The sequence below is a fragment of the Mobula hypostoma genome, chromosome 12 (genome assembly GCF_963921235.1).
Source record: "Mobula hypostoma chromosome 12, sMobHyp1.1, whole genome shotgun sequence".
Classification (NCBI taxonomy): Eukaryota; Metazoa; Chordata; class Chondrichthyes; order Myliobatiformes; family Myliobatidae; genus Mobula; species Mobula hypostoma.
The window spans coordinates 36033681-36058010 of NC_086108.1; the positions used below are offsets into that span (position 1 = coordinate 36033681).

A 24330-nucleotide genomic window follows, 5' to 3' on the forward strand; every position below is an offset into this window, starting at 1 on the left:
ATCTGTCCTCTAAGAGAAGATTTCATCACATCCCAAATAACCAAATTTGACATTCCCTCAGTTGTATTTAATTCAAAAGGTCGAGAACTTTGCTCTTTAATAAAATTTACAAAAGTTGAATCTTGTAACAATGAAACATTAAGTCTCCACTGAAGTAGCTGAATATTATCAGAGAGCTCCAAAGATAGTTTCATAGATGCATGATCTGACAACGCAATCACATCATACGCACATTCAATAACAGAGGGCACCAATCGCGTATCCAACAAAAAATAATCAATTCTTGAATATTTATGGTATACATATGAAAGAAAAGAAAAATCTTTTTCTTTAAGATATTTAAATCTCCAAATGTCGACCAAACTGTATTCTAATAAAAAACGAATTAATACAAGTTGCAGCTTTATTAGGAAGCGATGGATTGCTGGACGATCTGTCAATTGACGGATTGAGACAGCAGTTAAAGTCACCGCCCATAATCAACTTATATTCATTTAAATTTGGCAATCTGGAAAATAGCTTCTTAAAAAAATTCAGGGCTATCTATATTAGGTGCATATACACACACCAAAGCCATCTTTTGACCACATAACAAACCAGTAACAATTAAATATCTTCCAATTAAATCAGTAACAGTATTAAAATGAACAAAGGGGATTTTAGAATTAATAAAAATAGATACCCCTCTTATTTTATTTACTGATAAGGAATGAAATAAGGGTCCCTTCCAAAATTTGAAAACAATTTTCATCCTGCCTACCGATATGAGTCTCCTGCGCAAAAATAATATCTGCATGAAGTGTTTTTAATTTCCTAAAGATCTTTCTGCACTTGATAGGTTGGTTCATACCATTTAAATTCCAAGATATTATATTAATTTTATTAAGATCAATATTTAAAGTTTAATTTTAAAATTTTATAAAGTAATCTAATGCGCAGGCGCAGCCTAAATCAGAAGAAAGGGCAAAGCATGACTCGATCAGAAAGAGGAGCAAAGTGATTGACAAAGAAAAACCTCTCAGGACTGCCCAGTTGAAAAGTAACTTACCTAATAGACTCATCCATCTCCCCCAAAAGCCCAGAAACTGTCCAATAGGCGAGCGGCATGCTAATCTAATAACCTTTAACCCCTGGTCTCCAGCTGGCAGCTCCATTTACAAAGTAAAAGGTTACCACCACCAAAAAGACATAACAAAGAATGCATAAAGAAGTAAACAGATTCCAAATATTTTCATATTATGTCTGACAGTAGTTAAGACCGAATTAACGACGGCCATCTTAAATGCATTTAATATACGCAGCCATGTATTCAAAAAAAAGGATAAATCCAATCAACTAATATACTACAACTAATATTAAAGACTTACAAATCAAAGAAAAATTAAGTAAATATATATGTATTAAATTCAAAGCTACATTAACTGTTAAAGCAAACAACAACAGATCTAAGTGAATTAGCGAAGTCTGTGTCTGGGCATTGATAAAACGAAGAGCGGACTTTAATCAACGGCGTTGCAAACCACTCCCAGCTAAGGATCAACTTTTCAAATTGCTTACGAAGTGGACTTAAACTCTTTTATAAATTTCCAACCATCTTCTGGATAGTCAGTCCGTTCTAGACGAGCATTGGGTGGAGTAATCATCAGACGAGCCGGATAATGCAGCGACGGGCAACAGTTAATTTTAAAAAGTTCCACCGTCACTTCGCGATATTTAATTCTTTCAGCATAAATCTCTGGGGAAAAATCTTCAACTGTACGAATCTTAGCTTCATTATAAATTAGCTTATCCCTTTTTCTTGCATTCCGAAGAATAGCTTCTTTGGTTGTAAAATAATGCAAACACAGAATTACAGGGCGTGGTTTGGTTTTGGCTGATGGTTTAGGACACCGAATTCGGTGGGCTTTGTCCAATATCAGACAGGCTTCGAGAATGTCACTAAAAAGTGAATATAACATGTTTGAAAAAAACTTTAATGACTCACCAGTTTCTGTATTTTCAGGCAAACCCGGTATACGTAGATTCATCCTGCGATTTCTGCTTCCCAAATCAATCGTTTTCTTCTTAATTCTTAGTAATTCCGAAGTAGTCTTATTAATTTTCTTTTCCATAAAGGACATCTTCAAATCCTGCTCCTTAATAGTTTGATTCATTAATTCGAATTCCCTTTCAATTCTGTGAGTACTCTGCTCAAGCGTCTGATATCGATCTTCCAAATTCTTCAAAGATTCATGAACAGCGAGGATAGTTTTTTCAAGCAGTTCATTAGCTTTTGTCAATTTATCCATTTTGGTATCCACCGGACCAACCTTCAGAGCATTCTTTCTGAAGTAGAAACTTCCTCTGATTTCTCTGTTTGTTGAGGTTCAGGAAGAGTTTTGCCACTCCTTAATCGGTTCCAGCCATCGTAATTAAATTGTAAATCCTTCAGCAGATATAATAAATCTTCAAACTTGAAATGGATCTAGCAGTGGAAAGTAAGTTGTGAAAGATGGAGCTAAGACAAAGAACGTCTTACTCCATACGCTGCCAAATGGAGACTCCCCAAGGCATTTCTCTGGGATCCTCCTTCCACTTTTCTTTGGGGTCTGAGGTGAAGATCTCAGTGGGGTAATGGATGCATAATGAGGTGGGAGAATGGGTAATTAGGGAAATGGGAGGTTCTACTAATTGTGTAGTACTGCTCAGTGCCCGAGACAAAGGGACTTGTAGTTTACAGAAGATCTCAAATGCTCGCTCTCCATTTTGATTGATCATAACCAGGGATTCCATTAGTGCCTCAATGCTGATATTGGTTTGCTTATCTTGCTAGTTGATTTGGAGAATTTTGTGGAGAGAGTTTTAGCTGTGCTCAGTACATTGAAGCGCCTGCTCTTAAATCGTCCCTCTTCAGAGGTTATGTCATCTGCTTCCAAAGCCTTGTTATTTTCCATTTGGTAATTCGCCTTTTTGATTACTGTTACTTTGAGGCAGCAGTGAGTTTGAATTGGATAGTTTGGATTGGATAATTGGATAGGATGGAATCAAAGAGTAGATCATGACTGAGGAGTTATGTAGTTGACCCGACTATCCTCGATAATCTGTCTTCTGTCCTTGGTTATTGAGGTTATGTCCATGTTTCAAAAAATAACGGGTGTGTACCCTATTTAAATGTACAATTCAATTGCAATGTTAGCCACTTTAAAGATGTAGTTGAAATGCAATGAACAAAGTGAAAGTAAAAATGGATATTTCAACAAAATGTAAGCAAATTAAAAACACGAGGCTAAATTGAGTTAATTTTTTTTAGTGAAGTTTTAACTTGAATATAGAGCAGCTTTGATTTACAATGAGTTATAGTGGATATAGAGTTATTGCATATTAAATTGAAAACATATAAAAATGTTCCAAGTGAAGCTGGAGAATGGCATTTTAAATCAACTTGTTATGTTTTATAGATCTCACTCTGGTCACAAAGTATATTATGAAGGGTTGGAAAGAAGTTCAAGAAGCATATAAGGATAAGGAAAACTCAGATGGAATTCAGCGATTGTTGAAGTACTTTGAAGCTTTAGAAAGGGTAAAGATGACCCAAGATGAACAGGAGGTTGCTCATCTTATTGAGGAGTACAGATTGGTCAGAGAGCACCTACTAACTAATCACCTGAAGTCACGGGAGGTGAGTAAGTAAATGCTTTTTTCTTTGGGGATTGAAAATAAAGCCCAAATTTAGTTTTTTTTAATGTAGCTGATATTTGTGTAACATCTTTAATGGTAGTTGTAGAGTATATGTGAATCAAGTAAGGAACTATTTCCTTTCCAAGTTGTATTCTCTTTCCATTGAGTGATTTGCTTATAGTTCAGAGATGCATTTTCATTGGCCTTCTCTTAATTCATTATGATACTTGAGCAGCAGCAGAAATGATGATGCTGGCCAATAGTTAAATGCAGAGTTCGACTATCAGTCAATTATGAATTAATTTACTTGTAATTATTTGTACTTAAATTTACATGCCTTTTAAAGTTTACAAATATATGAATTCTGTAAGTCGTTTCTTTCAATACTCCATAAGGTTATGTAGATAAAATTCTATTTTGTGTATTATGATAAATATAATATCACAAATTGCTTTCAGCACCAGTGTCAAAGCTGAATTTGCCAACTTGGTTGCAAACTGTTATCCAGATAAAATCTGTACAGCCTTCTGTGTTTTTATGATTTGTTTTGAACGAATTTAGAACAAAGTGTAATGACTAAAAATTACTGAGCAAATTCATTCACATTTTCTCTCCTCTTTGACTCTCCATTTCCCATAGCTGGAATGGTACCACTGAATATTGTATATTTAAGTTGAAGATGTAATGTAAGGTGTTTAAATATAGATGTAATTGCAGTATCTGTTGTATTCAAATCAATTTGGATATCTTTGTTTGTAGCAGAACAATATTTTGCTTTAATATCTCAGGTGTGGAAGGCATTACTGAAGGATATGCCTATTATTGCAATTCTTAAAAATTTGGGGAAGATGACTACAGATTCCATTCTTAAGCCCGGAAGTGAAGAAGTTACCATATTGTGTGAAAGGTTAAAGGATGAGACTGTGTTAAAGAAGGTATGGTTCTATTTTTCAAAATCTTGCTGATCTAACCAATTCAATCTGTCTCCAATCAGATCTGAAAAAAAGAATTTCTAATTAAAGCAAGTTACTCTGTGATATTTTCCTCTGATTAAGCCATTTTGGTGTATAGAAATGCATGCATTTTTGTATTTTACAGTTGATATTCCCAGTACATGCAATATTCTTATTTTGTGGGATGTACATGAGTATCACATTACATTGCATTCCTGTTATATACATGTATTCGAAAGAACAATTGAAAAATGTTTTTTGGGTTGGCATTGTTAAACTAGTTGGTTTATGTGATATTCAAAATTGTAACCAAGGTTTTTATTTCAGCATATCATCAGATCATCAGAACTGAAACAGATCATTTGGTCATCATCTCATTGTTTTTGTGGATCCTATTTGTATGTAGATGAGTTGCTTGCCATGTTATTCTTCTGATCCCGTCAATGTTTTAGGCATGTCTTGGAAAAAAATATAATTTGACATCTGGTTACAACATTAAGTGGTTTATTAACATGTTTTTAATAAAACAACCATTTAATTTTAGACTTTGCAGCTTAAATGTAGTTTTTTAACTATACATTTGATTTTTTTTCATGAACTTTTGCCTTTTGAAGTGAGGATATTACTTCTGGCCATTGGGAATATATCTCTGAGCAACAATGCTAAAGAAACGCTTTCTTGGTACATCACAACAATACTTCGTCAATATGCTTTCAAATATTCATAATGTATATGAGATTTTCATATGCTATATCATTTTTTTGTGACATTGACTAAAATTGGCATTTGCCAGCAGATTTGGATGTTGCTACAGTAGGAATCTGTTTTTGTTCTTAGTCAACCTTGATCTTGAATACAAGTACTTGTATTTCAGTGCTCAATTAGAATTGAGTTAATATTTTAGCAAAAGTGCTTTTTGCCTGTTTCTGTTGAAGGTATTGAATACTTTTTGAGGTTCTGTTACTCGTGCAGTCAATGCTGAAATCTTCCAGCAAAAGGTTATTTTTCATTGATTCAATAAGGAACTAATCAAAGGAGTCAGCTATGGGATAAATGCACATAAACTTGATCTTATTAATATAATATCAGCAAAGATCTCAAGCTGGAATCAAGAGCAAAAACTGTTATGAATTTATTCGTTCATTTCATTTACATTCTTTAACCTGGGGAAACTTAATATAATTTTAATACTTCCCCCTGCTGCAGCCATGAGGAAAATTAAATTTTAAATAACATATTATTTTTCTTCAAGGGAAATTGGTACTATATTTCTTTGTATACTATTGTTATTTTTTAAAATGCTTTTTGAGTATTTTCCCCCTCTTCCCACAATCCCTCCCTGAGGGCAGTGACTCCACTTAGAATACATTTTGTTTGCCCTGTCATCTCTCTTGTTAGCTTTGTCTGGAAGATCCTTATACCTGAACATACAGAGTGAATGTCTGCAAATTGACATGGCCACAATAAGCAACACAACTGAGATTAATCTCACTGGTTTCAGTTTTGTCGATTTTTTGAGTTAAATAATTTTGTTCTTTCTAGTAATATCCATTTTAATTATTTTTTTAAACCATCAATTTTGGATAAGACCCTTTTAAGTTGGAAAACCAAGGGAATAACAACCTTTTCAGATTTGTTTTTACGGGATTGTTTAATGTCTTTTTCTCAGTTAGTGGATAAATATGGTTTACCTAATGTACATTTCTTTAGATATTTACAAATTAGGAATTTTTTACGTGGTTTGTTGCCAAATTACCTTTCTGCTTATCCACCTAATCTGACAGATGCTCTACTTCAGCTTAAACCACTTCAAAAAGGGTTGATAGCTATAATTTATCAACGGATATTGAATTTACGAGTGATATCTAACGATAAGATTAAACATGCTTGGGAATTGGAAGTTCAAGAGTCATTTTCAGATAATCAATGGAGTAAAATTCTTCATTTGGTTCATAACTCATCTATTTGTGCCCGTCATTCCTTGATACATTTCAAGGTAGTGCATTGAGCCCATATGTCAAAGGATAAACTAGCACGTATTTTTGCCAACATCAATCCTATTGTGACAGATGTAATAGTGAGGTGACCATTTTAACTCGTATATTTTGGTGTTATATAAAGCTAGACAATTTTTGGAGAGATGATTTTAAAACATTATCATAAGTCTTGGATCTGGACCTACAACCTAATTTACTTACAGCAATATTTGGGATTACCCCATCGAAACCAGGAAATATTCCTGTTTCTGCTCAACATATGATAGCCTTTTCAACTTTATTGGCTAGGAGAGCCATTTTACTGAAGTGGAAGGATTGTAATCCACCTACTGCCTTTTATTGGCTTTCCTCCATTAGGTCCTGTTTAAGTTTAGAGAAAATAAGAAGTCGGACATCTGATACATCCGTTAAATTTAAGCAAATCTGGCGACCTTTTATTCAATATTTTCATTTAATTTGATTTATTACTCTTCCAATTTATTTTTTTCAAAGTTTTAGATTTGATCAGAAAGTCTTTTTTTTGGTTGTATCCTCAGAATGGACTGCCCAGTCCCCCTTTTTTTGTATAGTGTAGTGGGGGTCTTTTTTCCTTAATTTAAAATTCGAAGTTTTTTTTCTTTCCTCTTCATGAACTGATAAGAGGACAATTGCTGTTTTCTTTTTTATTATATATTATATACTAACTTATAATACTTATACTATGTATGATTTTGATAATCTATTTCAATCTCTAATTGTATTGTTATTGATATATATATTTGAGATAATTCTCCTCTTGTATTTATGTTCCTTTTAAATCAATAAAAAGATTAATAAAGAAAGAGATTAACCTCACATTTGCTTGGCATCCACAAGCCTGCAGCCATATAAGTAGCTGTCAGAATATTACCCAAATCTATATCAAACATGGATATATTTAATCTGATCTCTATAACTCCATACCATGTTAGGTAATTGTTTCATCCACAAAGCCAGCAAGGTGATCATTTAATATTCAATGTTCCTTACTATCAATGTTCCTTAAAAATTTAAATAAAGTATGAAAACATTGGGTATAGTAAGTGGGTCAGGAAGAGTAAAGTTAAAAGTAAATTTATTATCAAAGCACATATAGGTCATTATGTACAACCCTGAGATTAATTTTCTTTTGGGCATACTCAATAAATCATAACCATAACAGAATCAATGAAAGACTATTCATATATATGGAGAGAGAGATACAGAATTAATGCTTCAGATCAATGATTGTTTATAAGAACTTGAAAAGTGAGAGAATGAGTGTATTTTATGTTGCAGAGAGGGGAAAAGAATGGGGGAAGAATGGGGTTTGATGGTCTGAAGAACAAGAACAAGATTCTCTTGATAACATAGTTGCTTTCAATGCCACTTAAAAAAGGGATCTGAATGGAAAAGTGTAAGTAAGAGATGATAGAGAAATCATTTAGAGGGAGGGGGAGAAAACAACAACGACTTCTGAGTGCAGAATAAGCAATTGCTACCAATATGAAATAAGATGACCCTCAAAATACTCAGCAGATCAGGTATCATTTGTGGAAAGAGAAAAGCTATTTTAATGTGCATAGATGAAATCTGAGACCTGCGAGGCCCTGGTTATAAGGCAAGATTGTCCACACTCGATCTTTATCCCTTGGAGCATAGGAGAATGCAAGGTAACCTCAACAGAAGCTTTTAAAATCATGAGGGGTATGGATGAGGTAGATGGTCATGGATGAGTTGGGGAAACATAGAAAACCTACAGCACAATACAGGCCTTTCGGCCCACAATGCAGTGCCGAAATGTGCTTAATTTAGAAATTACCTAGGGTTACCGCCCCCTATTTTTCTAAGCTCCGTGTACCTATCCAGGAGTCCTTTAAAAGACCCTATTGTATCCGGCTCCACCACTGTCACTGGCAGCCCATTCCACACACTCACCACTCTTTGTATAAAAAACACCCTTGACATCCCCCCGTACCTACTTCCATGCCCCTTAAAACTGTGCCCTCTCGTGTTAGCAATTTCAGCCCTGGGGAAAAAGCCTCTGACTATCCACACAATCAATGCCTCTCATCATCTTATACACCTCTATCAGGTCACCTCTCACTCTCTGTCACTCCAAGGAGAAAAGGCCAAGTTCACTCAACCTATTCTCATAAAGCATGCTCCCTAATCCAGGCAACATCCTTGTAAATCTGCTGTGCACCCTTTCTATAGTTTCCACATCCTTCCTGTAGTGAGATGACCAGGACTGAGCACAGTACTCTAAGTGGGGTCTGAGCAGGGTACTATATAGCTGTAACATTACCTCTTGGCTCTTGAACTCGATCCCATGGTTAATGAAGGCCAATGCACCGTATGCTTCTTAACCAGACAGTCAAATTGTGCAACAGCTTTGAGTGTCCTATAGACTTGGACCCCAAGATCCCTCTCTGAATCTCCACACTGCCAAGTGTCTTACCTTTAATACTATATTCTGTTATCATATTTGACCTACCGAAATGAACCACCTCACACTTATCTGGGTTGAACTCCATCTGCCACTTCTCAGTCCAGTTTTGCATCCCATCAATGTCCTGCTGTAACCTCTGACAGCCCTCCACACTATCCACAACAGCCCCAACCTTTGTGTCATCAGCAAATTTACTAACCCATCCCTTCACTTCCTCATCCAGGTCACTAATAAAAATCACAAAGAGAAGGGGTCCCAGAACAGATCCCTGAGGCACATCACTAGTCACCAACCTCCATGCAGACTATGACTTGTCTACAACCACTCTTTGCCTTCTGTGGGCAAGCCAATTCTGGATCAACAGAACAAGTTCCCCTTGGATCCCATGCCTCCTTACTTTCTCAATAAGCCTTGCATGGGGTACCTTATCAAATGTCTTGCTGAACTCCATATACACTACATCTACTGCTCTATCTTCATCAATGTGTTTAGTCACATCCTGAAAAAAGTTCAATCAGACTCGTAAGGCATGACCTGCCTTTGACAAAGCCATGCTGACTATTCCTAATCATATTATGCCTCTAAATGTTCATGAATCCTGCCTCTCAGGATCTTCTCCATCAACTTACCAACCACTGAAGTAAGACTCACTGGGGAGACCAAAACTAGAGGGTTCTGAAATAAAAGGGGAGCAATTTAAAAGAGAACTGTGAGTTAACTTCTTTACACAGAGGGTATTAAGTATGCACAACGAGCTGTCAAAGGAAGTGGTTGATATGGGTACAATTGCAACATTTAAGAGGATAGTTACATCGAGGGGAGGGGCTTGGAGAGCTACGTGCTGAACGTGGCCAACTGGGACTATCAGGAAGGATGTTGTTGTCAGCATGGACTAGTTGGGCTGAAGGTACTGTTTCCATGCTATATTACTCTGACTCAATGATCTGCATCAGAACTGGTCAGTTCTGGGGCTCTAAGCATCAATGATTGTAATTCTCCATCTATTTCCACACTGGCATGTGTCTTCAGCCTTCTACACTATTCCAACAATGTGTCCAAAGTATGGTGAAGAAACAGAACCTCATTTTCTATTGACACATTAGCTAATGTAGCCAGGGGATGAGAATATTATACTGCATGAAAATTAGACCAGAGTCATATCATAGTTCATTTGTGGTAGTCTACAGTCAAATATTCCATTGATCCTGATTGTTGAAGTGTATATACACTATGAACACTGATCCCTGGAGTGAAATATTGGGTACGGTACAACTCGAAAACCATACCTGAATATGAGTGGTATTCAATCCAGAAAAAATTACAAGAGATTTGAGAAAAATGTTGGACAGAGAAAAACTGCACAGTGTAGTTCTGAACTCTTTCAAGGACATATTCTTGTCAATAATCTATTGTCCTTTGACTTCCAGGCTCAAATTCATCCATTTCACATTTTGGTGGCTCTTGAAACATACAAAACAGGAAAAGGAAACCGGGGAAAATTAAAGTGGATCCCCAATTCAGATATTTTGGTGGCACTAAATCAGGCATTTTATAAATCTTTTAAGGTAATAATAAATTGTCATATCCCAACTCTCAAGACAATCATATTTTGTGAAATAGTAATTATTGAATTATTTTGTTGGTTTTTACAGAATATAGAGCCAACAGGGAAGCACTTTGTATTGGCTTTGGATGTAAGCTCTTCAATGCGTAGCCAGGTTCTAGGATGCAGAGCTCTTTGTGCCTACAGTGTTGCAGCAGTTATGTCAATGGTAAGAGTGTTTCACAGACGAAATCTTGTTTTTGTGATTTATAAATTTTTGTTCATGTTTATGGAGTTTTTTCACTATAAACTTTTACAGTAACTCTTATTTTCTCCCGCATTGGAATAAAGTTTAAAGTATTGTTCAAAATACATAGCAGTGAGAATTCCTACATAATTCCTAACTTTATAATTTACAGTCTGTTTTGGAAGAGATAATCCTACTTCCATTTTCTTTATTTTTAATATGGTTTGAGGAAAATAGAAATAGTGGCCTTGACATAGGCAGATCCATTCTCTTAAATTTCTGTCATTTAGCCAGCTACATGGTGCTGCTCAGTCATTGCTTTCTCTTGACGTTTCCTTAGCTCATCTTGGGAAACATTTGTCCCAGCCCATAAATCAGGAGAAACTGAAGAGATTAGGCACGCGTGAGAAGTGGTGGTCCACAAATCTTAAGCAGTATCTGCTTCCAGGAAATGTGTAGTACTGTCCTCCTGATATCTGTCTTCCAAATTTGAGAGAGGGATTGGGCTGAAGCATTGACTGGTCTTTGCAATCAATGACAAAGCAATGGTGCTAGCTGCTGATTTGTCCTGGCCAGCAGCAACAGAAGAGTTTCAATCCTCTATTCTTGAAAGCCCAATTCTAATTTTTAAATTATATTCGCTTCCAATGGAATTACTTTCAGTCCACATTATTGTTTTCCTATCAATCGAATCACTCCTTAAATCATCCAAGTTTCAGAGAAAACAGGTTGAATTTGTGTATTATGTCCTCAGAATTAAACCCTTTGAATTGAAGCTAATGTGATAAGAAGACAGAAAGATATTTTTTAAATGGTGTGAGATTGAAAGTGTCTGTGTTCTTACCTGTTGACACCTATTAACACAAATTGCTGAAAATTAATGTTCAGGTATAACAGGGAATTTGTTTTCTTTTTTTTTGCGTGTGCCTGCATGCGTGTGAGTCTGCGTGTGTCTATCTGTGCGTACGTCCATGATGATGTCTTTTTCATGGCTTTTTTACAAGGCGCGAGAGAGAGAGAGTGTGTGATACACCACTCCTCACACAGACATTTTCGCAGTATTTTCCCTTTATTTTACAAGGTTGAGTTGTGATCTTGACACTCAACCTGGCACGGATGGGAAGCGTACTCGGGAGCAGACTCGACTGGTTTTGAACCCGGGAACTTCCGCTCCCAGGTCCGGCGCCGATGTCGTTGCGCCACCAGCCGGCCCAGGGAGCTCGTTTTCAAATGTTTTTATTGTGAAGCAACATCAGTTTAATCACAACCGGCAATGTCCTAAAGTACAATCCTTTTTTCTTTTCTTTCTTATAACAACATAATGAAAGTCAAATGAATGTATGTATAGTAAACAAGTAAAAAGCAAAGGAAACCCTACCACCCCGTCTCCTTTCCCCTTCCCAGCCCTACCCTCCCCTCACCTCTCCTGTATGTGCTGTTTAGGTCCTACCACCCCCCCCCCGCCCCTTAGTTCAGCTGTCAGTCTCTTCTAAGTACAACAGTAATGGTTGCCAGATTTTTTCAAATTCCTTGAGTGTGTCCTTGATAACGTATCTTATCCTCTCTAGATGCAGAGTATCCACTAATGCAGCCAGCCATTGTCTGAGTGATGGAGTTTCCTCCTTTTTCCAGAACATCAGTATGAGTTTCTTTCCATTAAGTATGCCATAGGTCAGGAGTTGTTGCTGGGTAGCCTGGAATTTATTTGACCTCGCATAAGTTCCAAAAATTATTAAAATGGGATCTGGTATTAATCTGAACCTTCAGTACCTTCGATAGGAACTCAAAGATTTGCTTCTAATACTCTTGTGTCCTGGGACATAAAGCATAACTATGTAACAAATTTGCCTTCGAGGACTTGCATTTCTCACACATTGGGGACACCTCTGGGAACGTTCTATGAATCCTTACTTTTGAGTAATGTAGTCTATGTAGGATTTTAAATTGTATTGAACAATGCCTGGCATTGATGGAACAGGAGTTAATATACTCTAAAGCCTCATTCCATATAACCTACTCTAACTCTGTACCCAACTCCTTTTCCTACTCTTTTTTAATATTATCCATTGTTGTATGACACTTGTTTTGTGTGGCATCATACAGATAGGCGATGATGTGTTCTATCCCTAAACATGATCTTAAATGATTATCTAATTTATCAGGTTCTGCCGTCTCAAAACCAGAAAGATGTGATCTTAGCTGGAGGTACCTGAAAAAATGACTCTCTTGCAATCTGAATTTGTCCTGGAGCTGCCGAAATGATGCAAATATCCCTTGTATGTATAAGTCTCCAATGCTGCATATCCCTAATTCTTGCCATGCATCAAAGGCCCCATCTATACATGAGGGGATAAAAGAAGGGTTCTCTAATATAGGTACAAGAAAAGATAATGTTCTGAGTTTCAAATGCTTCCCCATTTGTCTCCACATCTGTATGGCGCTATGGATAATGGGATTGTCTCTATAACAGGCTTTATTTAACCGAATAGGGGACATAATGATTGCCCCTATGGAATATGGTAGGCAATCCTCACGCTCCCTTTTTTTGGCTCTTCTCCATTATGTCCTGTGTAAGTTTAGAGAAAATAAAAAGTCGGATATTTGATACATCCTTTAAATTTGAGCAAATCTGGCGGCCTTTTATCCAATATTTTCATTTAATTTGATTTACTACTCTTCCAATCTTTTTTTTCGAAGTTTTAGATTTGATCAGAAAGTCTTCCTTTCTTTTTTTTGGTCGTATCCTCAAAATGGACTGCGCAGTCTCTTTTTTTTTGTTTATTTTTAATATAGTGTAATGAGTTTTTTTTTCTCTCCATTTAAAACTCTATCTTTTTTCTTTCCTCTTCATGGACTGATGAGAGGAGAATTGCTGTTTTCATTTTTTTAATTATATATTTTATACTAGCTTAACAATATGTATGATTTTGACAATGTGTAATCTTGGTTTGTATTGTTATTGATATATATATATTTGAGATAATTCTCCTCTTGATTGTATTTATGTTCCTTTTAAATCAACAAAAAGATTAATAATCCTCACGCTCCATCTCCAACCATCCAGGAAGTACAACTGTCTCATCTATCCAGTATGCTATATGGCTAACATTAGCAGCCCAGTAATAAAAAGTAAAGTTGGGTAGTGCCAGCCCCCCACTAGTCTTATTCTTGCAGAGGTGTTCTTTCTTAATTTGATGGGGTTTATAATTCCACATAAAAGGTAGAATTATCAAATCTAATCCTTTAATAAATGTTTTGGTAAGATAGAGGGGCAGGTTCTGAAATAGATAGAGCCGTTGGGGAAGAAAGATCATCTTGACTGCATTTACTCTACCCACTAAAGAAATTGGGAGTGTCTTCCACAGTTCTATTTTCTTTTTAATCTTTTCAATGAGAGGGATAAAATTTGCTTCAAGTGGAGAACTATACTTTTTGGTTATTGCAATTCCAACGTAAGTAAACTTCTCAAGGGTTATTTTGGATAGAAATTATTTAAGCCCCTCCTGTTCTTGTACTCGGACCAGAAATAATTCACTTTTCCCCCAATTAATCGATACCCTGAGGAAGTGCCAATTAAATTGACTATTTCCAGCAAAACTGGAATAGTAATACATGGTTTCGTTACAAACAACATATCATCGTCCACATAAAGGGAAATTTTGTTAATAGTATATTCTGTATTGTACCCATAAATTTCGGGGTGAGAAGGTATAGTCTCCACCAGTGGTTCCAGGGCCAAGGCAAACAATAAGGGACTTAATGCACAGCCCTGTCTTGTGCCCCTGTGCAAACTGAATGGTTCTGAGAGGGTCTGATTAGTTAGTATTTTAGCACTAGGGTTACTGTACTAGGGTTACTGCCTAATCCAAGTTATAACTTTGTCTCCCATTCCAAATTTTTTCAAAACCTCGTGGAGGTATTGCCATTCTACTTGGTCGAATGCTTTCTCAGCATTTTAACTTAAGGTCTTCCTTAGGATGTCTTGGGGAATGCATTATATTAAGAAGGTGCCTGATGTTATGGAAAGAATTCCTTTTAGGGATAAACCCTGTTTGATCTGAATGTACCAATTTATTTATCTGCTGACTGAGTCTCCTTGCCAGCGTTTTAGCCAAAATTTTCTGATCTGAACTTAGCAGTGAAATCGGCCTATAAGATCCTACCTCCTCTGGGTCTTTGTCCTTCTTCGGAATAAGCTTGATAATGGCCTGGTTCAGGGTTTGGGGTAGCCTGCCAGTTTCAAACGACTGTACCATATAAGGTGCTAATAAGTCACTAAACTTCTTATAAAACTCATTACCTATTCCATCTGAACCTGGACTTTTGCCATTTTTCAGGGATCTTATTATTCTTACTATTTCATTAATTGTAATCTCTGCTTCCAAAGCCTGACACTGTGTCAGATTGAGTGAAGGTAGCCTACAAGTGTCCAGAAATGTGTGCACGCTCCCCGTCGGTACATCAGATTGAGATGCATATAATTTTTCATAATACTTATGGAATCTTTGATTAATGTCTTTGTGTGACATCAACAGAGCGCCCGAGTCTGATTTAATTTTATGAATGGCCCGATCACTTTCCAATTTGCATAGCTGTCTTGCCAGCAATTTGTGCGGTTTGTCACCAAATTCAAAGAAATTCTGTTTTGTAAACATAAAGGCTCTGCACACCCTTTCTGAGAGTACTTAGTTCAGTTTGTATTTTAATGCTGAAATTCTGTTGTATTTTTCTGCGGATGGTTGTCACGTATTCTCCATGTCTAGTTTACGTATTTGTTCTTCTACTTCTATTTGTTCTGCTCTACTACGTTTCTTTAGGGAAGACTGAAAAGAAAGTATACATCCTCTAACATAAGCCTTAAATGTTTCCCATAGTAGTCCTGGGGGTGTTTCACTATTATCATTTGTCTCAAAAAAACAATAAAATTTGCGATTCTAAATACTCACAAACTTTTGGGTTTGTAAGTAGCTGAGGATTAAACCTCCAATTTCTATGTATTTGCGTCGATTCACCCAGCTCCAGTGAAAAAGTAACAGGGCTGTGGTCTGAGATGACAATATTATGATATCTTACATTATCGACTTGTGGCAGTATTTTGCCATCAAGGAGGAAATAGTCAACCCTAGTATATATATTATGAACTCTAGAGTGGAATGAATACTCTCCCTGTTGGGTTGAATAGTCTCCATATCTCACACAGATTCATATTGTCTATATATGTTTTTAGCAGGTTACTTGCCTTTGATGGTAATTCCCCCTGATTGGAAGATCTGTCTAAATATGCATCCAGAACAAAAGTAAAATCCCCTCCAGTAATCAGGTTAGTGCTGGAGACCTCTGGTATCAATCCTAGAACTTTCCTAAAAAATTCCGGGTCATCCCAGTTTGGTCTGTAGATATTCAGTAAGGTAACTGGCATAGATTGTATTTCCCCAGTAACTATAACATATCTCCCATCCTTGTCCGCTATTGTTGTTAGGTGACAAAATGGAACGTTTCTGCGAATGATTATTGCCACACCCCTAGATTTCATTGGAAACTTTGTGGAATATATTTGGCCTATCCACTTGCCCCTAATTTTACAGTGAGCTTCATTCTTCAAACGTGTTTCCTGCAAGAAGATCACATCGGCCTGTAGCGATTTTAGGTGAGGCAGCACTTCACCCCTTTTCACCAGTTTATTAATCCTATTTACATTCCAGGAATAAAAAGTAATGCGACTTCTTGTCCCCTGACCTCCTACCATCTCAGTATTTAACATCTGTATGATAATGTTTTTGATCTGTTCTGGACCTTGTAAATCTATCGATCATTAGGAATGAATGGATGCTAAACAGCACTCCCTTACCTCTGTCCCTTTCTCCCCCCACAACCCCCATCACCCTTGAAAGCTTGAAATAACCAACAAAAAAATCCATATCACCATACACAAATACACCTAGTCAAAACGCTAGGAATAACTTACTGATCTCTAGCACTTCTCTGAACCAATTTAGTAGCTCCCCAGTTATACAGATGGTCACAAAGCCAAATCTGGCATCAGAATGAAAAAAAAATGAGAAAAACTAGCAAACAGAGATTATCGAGATGTTAAAGTAAATGTGATTCTCAAAGCTATATTTACTCTAGCACCAGAAAGTCTAGCACCATTAACAACATACTCCTCATACAACACCAGTTTAGACCAACTCTTATTACTATCTGTGCACTCACAGGGCCTTAATCCAACATAGTGCAATCAAAATACAACTCAAAGAGTCTTGTTTTCTACAGGGATTAGAGGCAAGGCCTCATTAATGTTCGAAATGTTCACAATTTCCTACCGCGAGTTTTACTTGGGGGATCTTGATTCTGTAAGGGGTTTCTTCTCACTGTGCACAGTCACTTCTCAGCATTTCCCAAATGACATTCGGTTATTAGCTTCTTCTGGATCTGTAAACACCGCCTTGGTTCCATTAATTGTCACTCGTAGCTTCGCGGAATAGAGGAGGCCAAACTTGACTCTGGGTCTATCCCGCAGCAACCTCCTGACAGGTGTGAAAGCTGCATGTCGTTTAGCCACTGTGGATGGAAGGTCTCTGAAGATCTGAATCCTTTGTCCTTGATATTGTAGATTCTTGGTACCTATCGCCTTCCGCATTATATCTTCAAATACATGGCAATAACGGATCCTCATGATCAGGTGTCGCAGTGGCTTGTCGTCCCCCGGGCGCTTCCGAAGTGTTCTGTGTGCTCAGTCTATCACCAGAGCTTCTTCCAGGTTTAGAGCTGCTTTCAGCATCTGTGCCGCGAATTCTCTTGTCTTCTGCCCATTTTCCTGCCCCTCTCGTAGGCCAGCAATTCTCAGATTCTGTTGTTTTACGTCCCTCTAAATCCAGGCATTTTTCAGAAAGTTGTTCAACTTGCCCACAAAGTCGTTTCACCTTGCTCTCCAGCTCCAGAACAATGTCTGAAGCTCTGTTAGCCGACTCTGCTATCTCTCTCAGAGTTTGATCTTGTGTATTCAACTGGGCTTTCAATGTGCAATTCGCAGTGTCATTTTCTGCTTTCAACAAAGCAATTTCACTTCTCAAAGCGACCTCTACCTCTGCAACTTTTTCTTCAGTTTTCTTAAAGATGTCTGACTTCATTGTAGTTAGCTCTGCATGTAGCGACTCTATAGCCACCAATACCACATTGTTGTCCATACTCTGTGCACCTGGCTCCATGTGGCCCTCACTCGTGAGCTCCGAGATGTCAATTGGGCCTGTTTCTTTGTTCGTCTCTGCCTTAGCTGTTCCTCTTCTCAGCATTTTGTAACGCACTCCTTCACTCTTTCTCCTTCTGGTATGTATTGAAGAGCACCTCCCCTTCGTTTGCCACCCTAAACCTCAAATTGACTTTGTGTAAATGAAGATTTAATATCAAATCTGCCGGAGCTGCAGGAGGGTGCGTCCTACTTGCTCATGGCTCAACAGTGTCCCCATAACAGGGAATTCATTATGTTAATTTTATTGTAAAAAGTTTTGATTGCAAGATTCAATGTATCTTCCTGGAATTATATGTAGCCCTCAAGGGATTGTATCTGGTATGTTGTGTCTGGTACAGGTCTCCCATTGAAATAAATAAATGCTTGTGAGGGATATTTGTCCATCAGATTGATTTTTGGGATCAGGGGAGAGGAAGGAAGTGTCAAGGTTTTTACCTTTTGAGAAACTAACCAGACTAAAAGAGTGGAAGATTTATCTTGTTCAAGCACATAAATTTCTTTTGGGGCTCATCTACCCTGGAACATAGTAAGTTTTTGGAATTGCTTCAAGTTCAAGTTTATTGTCATTCAACCGAACACCTTAATACTGCCAGAGATACCAAGGTGCACAACAAGGTACATATAACTCACACATGCAACACATAAAGTAATATTGCTACAAATAAGTTATCAAATAATAAGTTGCATCAACAAGTTAGAAAGTAAACAGTATAATGCTACTAGTGCTTCATACATGATGAGACCTGAGTGGTGGCAGGGAGTTTAATTGTCTTACAGCCTGGGTACAGGTATCAATTTAAACTGATGTTTCAATGACAAACTCTGCCATCTTCATCAGTGATGATGCCTTGGTATGTCTAGTCCAGTTTGTGTGTGTGTGTTCAGCAGGCGGTCTAAAAACTCAGTAGTTTTGTGCCATCAAATTCAATCCTATGGCCATTGCAAATGCAATGTTCTGCTACCGTCAATTTCTCCAGGTAACTCAAACGGATATATTTCCTGTGCTCTTTGTTGTGGGTTTCCACTGTGCGCCCTGTCTGGCCGATATACATTGCTCTACATTCACACGGAGTCCTGTAAATGCCAGCTGTCCTAAGTCCCAGGTCATCTTTGACCTGTATAAGTTGCGATTTGAGCTTCCTTATGGGTTTGTGGATGGTATTAATCCGATATTTCTTCAGGATCATGGCAATCCTTCCAGAAGATGTGGTAATTTAGGGAAGATGGATAGTAGTGACGAGTTCCTCCTTGTTGTTAGGTTTCTTGGTGTTTCTGTAAGAATGTCTTATTTCCTCATGAAGATTTTGGGTCCGAAATAGTTTTTACACGGTTAACCAAAGAAGAAAGAACCGCTCTACATTGGGCGGCATGATGGTGGCTGTTATTGTTGAGGTATAAGTCCATGTGAGTAGGTCTCCAATAGATGCCATGTCTGAGCTACCATCTGGTTTCCAAGGTATTAGAATGTTCAGGAACGGTAAGCAACTATTCTTCTCCATCGACAGAAATTGAACAGACGGACAGAGTGACCATGTTGCCTTGTCTAATGACCGTTGTCACCAGCTATTGCTAATTTCTACATTCAGGACTTTGAGGAGAGGGCGATGACTTCATCGCCCTTGCGCCCCAAATGCTGTTTCAGATCTGTTGATGATACCTTCATAGTGTGGCCTCATGGGCTTCAGACATTCCAACAGTTCCACAACCGTCTGAACAGCATACATCCAAACATTCAATTTACGATGGTGCTTTACAGGATTCCCTGTGAATGTGGAGCAGTGTATATCGACCAGACGGGTGCACAGTGGAAACCCACCACAATGAGCACAGGAGGTATATCAGTTTCAGTTACCCAGAGAAATTAACAGTAGCAGAACATTGCATTCGCAATGACCACAGGCTCTGACTTTGGCAAAAACTACTGTGCCATGTCAGTGGGTTTTGGGACCACTGGTGAAGGAAGCCAATGAAATAAAACTAAAGAAAAAGAGCTTTAACAAAGATGAAGGATGAACAAAGTATGAACTAGAATGTGATTTTAAACAAGATGGGACAGCGGAATCCTGATTGGATGAGAACTAACCAGTCAGGAGGGATGGACTACGGAAGGTATATATACCACCAGATTAGACATGCCAAGGTATCATCCCTGGTGAAGATGGCAGAGTTTGTCATCAAAATGTCAGTTAAAGTTGATACCTGTACCTGGCTAGCAGCCCGAGAAGAGTTTATTCATTATGTACGCTGGGAAAGCACTTGATCCTTTTACAAGGAGAGGGTGTTAAATGTAGGACTAGACCTTTCAACTATGGAAAGTTCAGTGAGGTTTTTAAAGAAAACAGTGATAACATAGATTTGAAGGTAACTTAATGAGGAAAGGTAACCGTTATTATGGGATCCAGAAAGGCAAGTTGTTCAGCTACCGCTTGTGGGAATAGAATTAAAGTAAACTTGTGGCGGCTGTTGTGAATAATATAAGATCATCTTGTTAAGAACATAAATGATGGATTAGTGCCAAAGCTAGAATATTAGTTCAGAACTGTGAAAGAAGACCCTTCACCTTTGAAGGAGTTTGGCATTATCGGGGAAATGGAGAAGTGCAGTGAAAACAGTTGAAAACATGGTCTTAATGTCAAAAGAAAATCCATGATCCTCTCTCACTTGGAGTTAGAAGTGAAGCTGCAGGGTAAGTGATTTTAGAAAAAGGAATGTGGTGAGATCAACATGGACCAGTTTTGCTTTCCATGATGATTCTGGAGTAATGAGCAGTTATAGGCAAAGTTCAAAGTAAAATTTATTATCAGAGTACAAACATGTCACCATACAACCCTGAGATTTTTTTTCTGTAGGCAAACTTAGCAAATCTATCTATAAAATAGTAACTGTAAACTGAACATCAGGATCTGTACACTGTAAACAAACTGCAAATGGAACGTATGCATTATATGGGCCATTCTGATTTGGGTTGAATGTTTCAGCTAGTTGTCCTCTGGAAATGTTCAGATCTGCATTCCTTACATTTTAAGTATTGATGAAAGGCATACCGGGAAAATCAACTTAAGTTGTGAGAAAGCGATGGTCTTAATGGGGATAATGGGAGCAAATTGGTAACCAATATTCAAAGATGAAATGGTTGGGGATTCAAAAGTGCTATTTTAAGTGAAATGGAGGGTATTTTCCGGAGTCCATGTGGAAGGAAATTGTAGAGGAAAAGGATGGTCTGCTGGAAGAATGGAATCGTGAGGCAATGAGAGATTAACTTGTTGGAGATGAAAGAAATGTTGACTGATTGTGAACGTGAATTGAAGAGTTTGTATGGAAGAACAGGATCTACGTGAAACCAGTTTAAGTTTTTAACATGTGACTGAAGTTATTCTATTGGAGATTAAAATCTGATATTAAAGTTTTAGATAGCTGTTTCCTTTACCATCTGTAGATGGAAGAGGAAATGTCTGCATTAAAATACTCATTCTTTCATGTATAATTGCGAACTGTAGACCATGGATCAGTATGAGCATTTATTTTTCTATAGTAGCTGTCAATATATGCAAAAATTTACTTGGGATTTTTTTTCCTTTTTCTTTGTTCTTAAATTAAGCTTTAGTTCCTTGTAATCCAGATAACTGATATAAGTTTTACAATATAATTTCCCTTTATATACAACAATATATATAGGTCAAGATAACTTTGGGCATTCAGAGATTTTTGATGTCTCCCCATTGCATTGACCTGTTAAAAATATTGGGCACTATGTTCGTGTCCATTGATCCATAATGCAACATAAAATAAAATGTGCACTAATTTATACTTGTGACTTCTATGGTATTGTAACATTTGTAGGAGTATTTTTATATACTAATTCCAGTTCAATGACTAACCATGAGAGCTAGAAGTAACTTCATTTGTCAAGTGACTGGATTTGTTCTGAATGGATCTTGTTTCCTGCACTCACTGCTTCTTGTCCCTAATTTAACTGATTCAGATCTGTGGGCTGGGTTACCTCAAAGCTGATTAATGTTCTGGTTTCTTGGATGTGCATGGTCCTCAAAAGATATAATGGAAATGGATGAGTAGGCCAGAACAAGCCCCACTCACCAAATCTCTCTGGAAATCTTTGACAGATGGCAAATACGCACCCTAATTCTACTGATTGTTAAAGCTGTCATGTTCTTTCAATGCTGCTGAATGTCCCTAGTATCCAGAGAAGTTTCAAAACTATTTAAAAAATAAAATCACCTAACAGCGCTTAAAATAAGCCTATAGTCATGCAAGTTCTTTACTTATAGCTACTTCTGACTGCTACAGTTGAATCTGCTGCCAGTATTATCCCCAGCAGTGCATTACAAATCCTAACCACTCGTGCGTTAAGAAAATGTTTTCCTTGTATCACTTCAGTCGATCTCCTTCATTCTGTCCCTGTTCTTGATGCATTCTGCCAATGGGAAGTTTCCTTCTATCTATGCTCTTCATGTAAATATATCTCTCAGATCCTGCATAACCTACAACATTGAACCCTTCGACCTAGAATGTTGTGCTGAGCTATATAAATCTACTCCATGATTAATCTAACCCTTCCCTTCTACAAAGCCGATAACCATCCATTTTTCTTTGATCCATGTACCTATCTAAGAGTCTTTTAAATTTCCCAATTGTATCAGTCTCTACCACCAACACTGGCAATGCATCGCAGTCAACTACCACTCTTTGTGTGTATATTAAAAGAAAACCTATCTCTTGACATATCCCCTAAACTTTCCTCGCTCACCTTAAACAGATGTCCTTTGGTATTGGCCATTGCTGCCCTGGGAAAAAAGGTTCTGGCTTCTAATTTATGTGACTCTTTTATTCTTATACCATTTTCAAGTCACCTCTCATCCTGTCCCTCCAAAGAAAAAAGCCCTAGTTCACTTGCCCTTGTAAGACCTATTCTCTAATCTAGGCAGCATCCTGGTAAATTCCCTCTGCACCCTCTCTAAATCTTCCATGTCCTTCCTATAATGAAGTAACTAGAAGGGAACACAATACTCGTGTGGTCTAACCAGAGTTTTATAGAGCTGCAATATTACCTCATACTTCTTGAACTCATTGCTCTGACAAATGAAGGCCAGCAGCTGGTTAAAACAATAACAATTCAGATTAAAGTGTAAAAACTACAAAGAAAGTGAAGTGCAGGTAAACAAAGTGCAATATCATAATGAGGTTAAGAGTCCATTTTATCATACAAGAGGTCTGTTCAAGAGTCTGCCAACAGTAGGATCGAAGTTGTTCTTGAGCCTGGTGGTATATGTTTGAGACTTCTGCCTGATGGGAGAGGGGAGATGAGATAATTATGCTGGGTACTTTACAGAGGCAGCAAGAAATATAGACAGAGTCCATGGAGAAGAGGCTGATTTCTGCGATGTGCTGGGCTGTATCCACAACACTCTGTAGTTTAGTTTCTTGTGGTCACTTGCAGAGCAGTCGACATACCAAGCTGTATGCATCCAGATAGAATGCCACCTATGACAACTTTCAACACCATCCATAACACCTCCAATCTTCATGTTATTTGCAAACTTAGTAACGCATCTTTTCACTTCCTAATCCAAGTCATTTATAAAAATCACAAGGAGCCTGGATCCCAGAACAGATCCCTGTGGAACACTACTAGTCATTGACCTCCAGGTAGAATATGCTCCGGCCATTAGTACACTCCGCTTTCTGTGTGGAAAAGCAGATTCAGAATCCATGTGGTCAAGTTTCCATGGATCCCAGGCCTCATGACTTTCTGAGAACCTTGTCAAATGCCTTACTAAAATGCATATACATCATATCAACTGCTCTACCTTCATTAATTTGTTTTGGCACCTTAAAAAAAACTCAGTTATGCTCATGAGGCACGATCTGTCTCTCACAAAGCAATGCTGACTATCCCTAATAAGATTATGCTTCTCCAAATGCTTATAAATCATGTCCCTAAGAATCCTCTCCATTAGTTTGCCCATCACTGACGTACGATTCACTGGTCTGTTTTATTCCCAGGATTATCCCTATTACCTTTCTTGAACAATGGAACAACATTTGCCATTCTCCAATCCTCTGATACCAATCTTGCGGCCAGAGAAGACACATAGGTCATTGTCAACACCCCAGCAATCTCTTCCTTTGCTTCCCTTAGTAACCTGGGCATTATCTGACCCTGGAGACTTACCTAACCTAATGTTTTTCAGAAGCACCAACACTGTTTCTTTCTTAA

General features: G+C 37.6%; 1 protein-coding gene across 1 annotated transcript in view; it reads left to right on the plus strand.

The window, feature by feature from the left end:
• ro60 (Ro60, Y RNA binding protein) overlaps positions 1-24330 on the plus strand; it is a 73861-nt gene that overhangs the window by 32803 nt on the left and 16728 nt on the right. Inside the window, exons 3-6 of the mRNA XM_063063847.1 lie at positions 3438-3658; positions 4446-4592; positions 10484-10621; positions 10709-10828. Coding sequence (XP_062919917.1) covers positions 3438-3658; positions 4446-4592; positions 10484-10621; positions 10709-10828 — 626 coding nt within the window. The remainder of the gene's footprint in view (positions 1-3437; positions 3659-4445; positions 4593-10483; positions 10622-10708; positions 10829-24330) is intronic.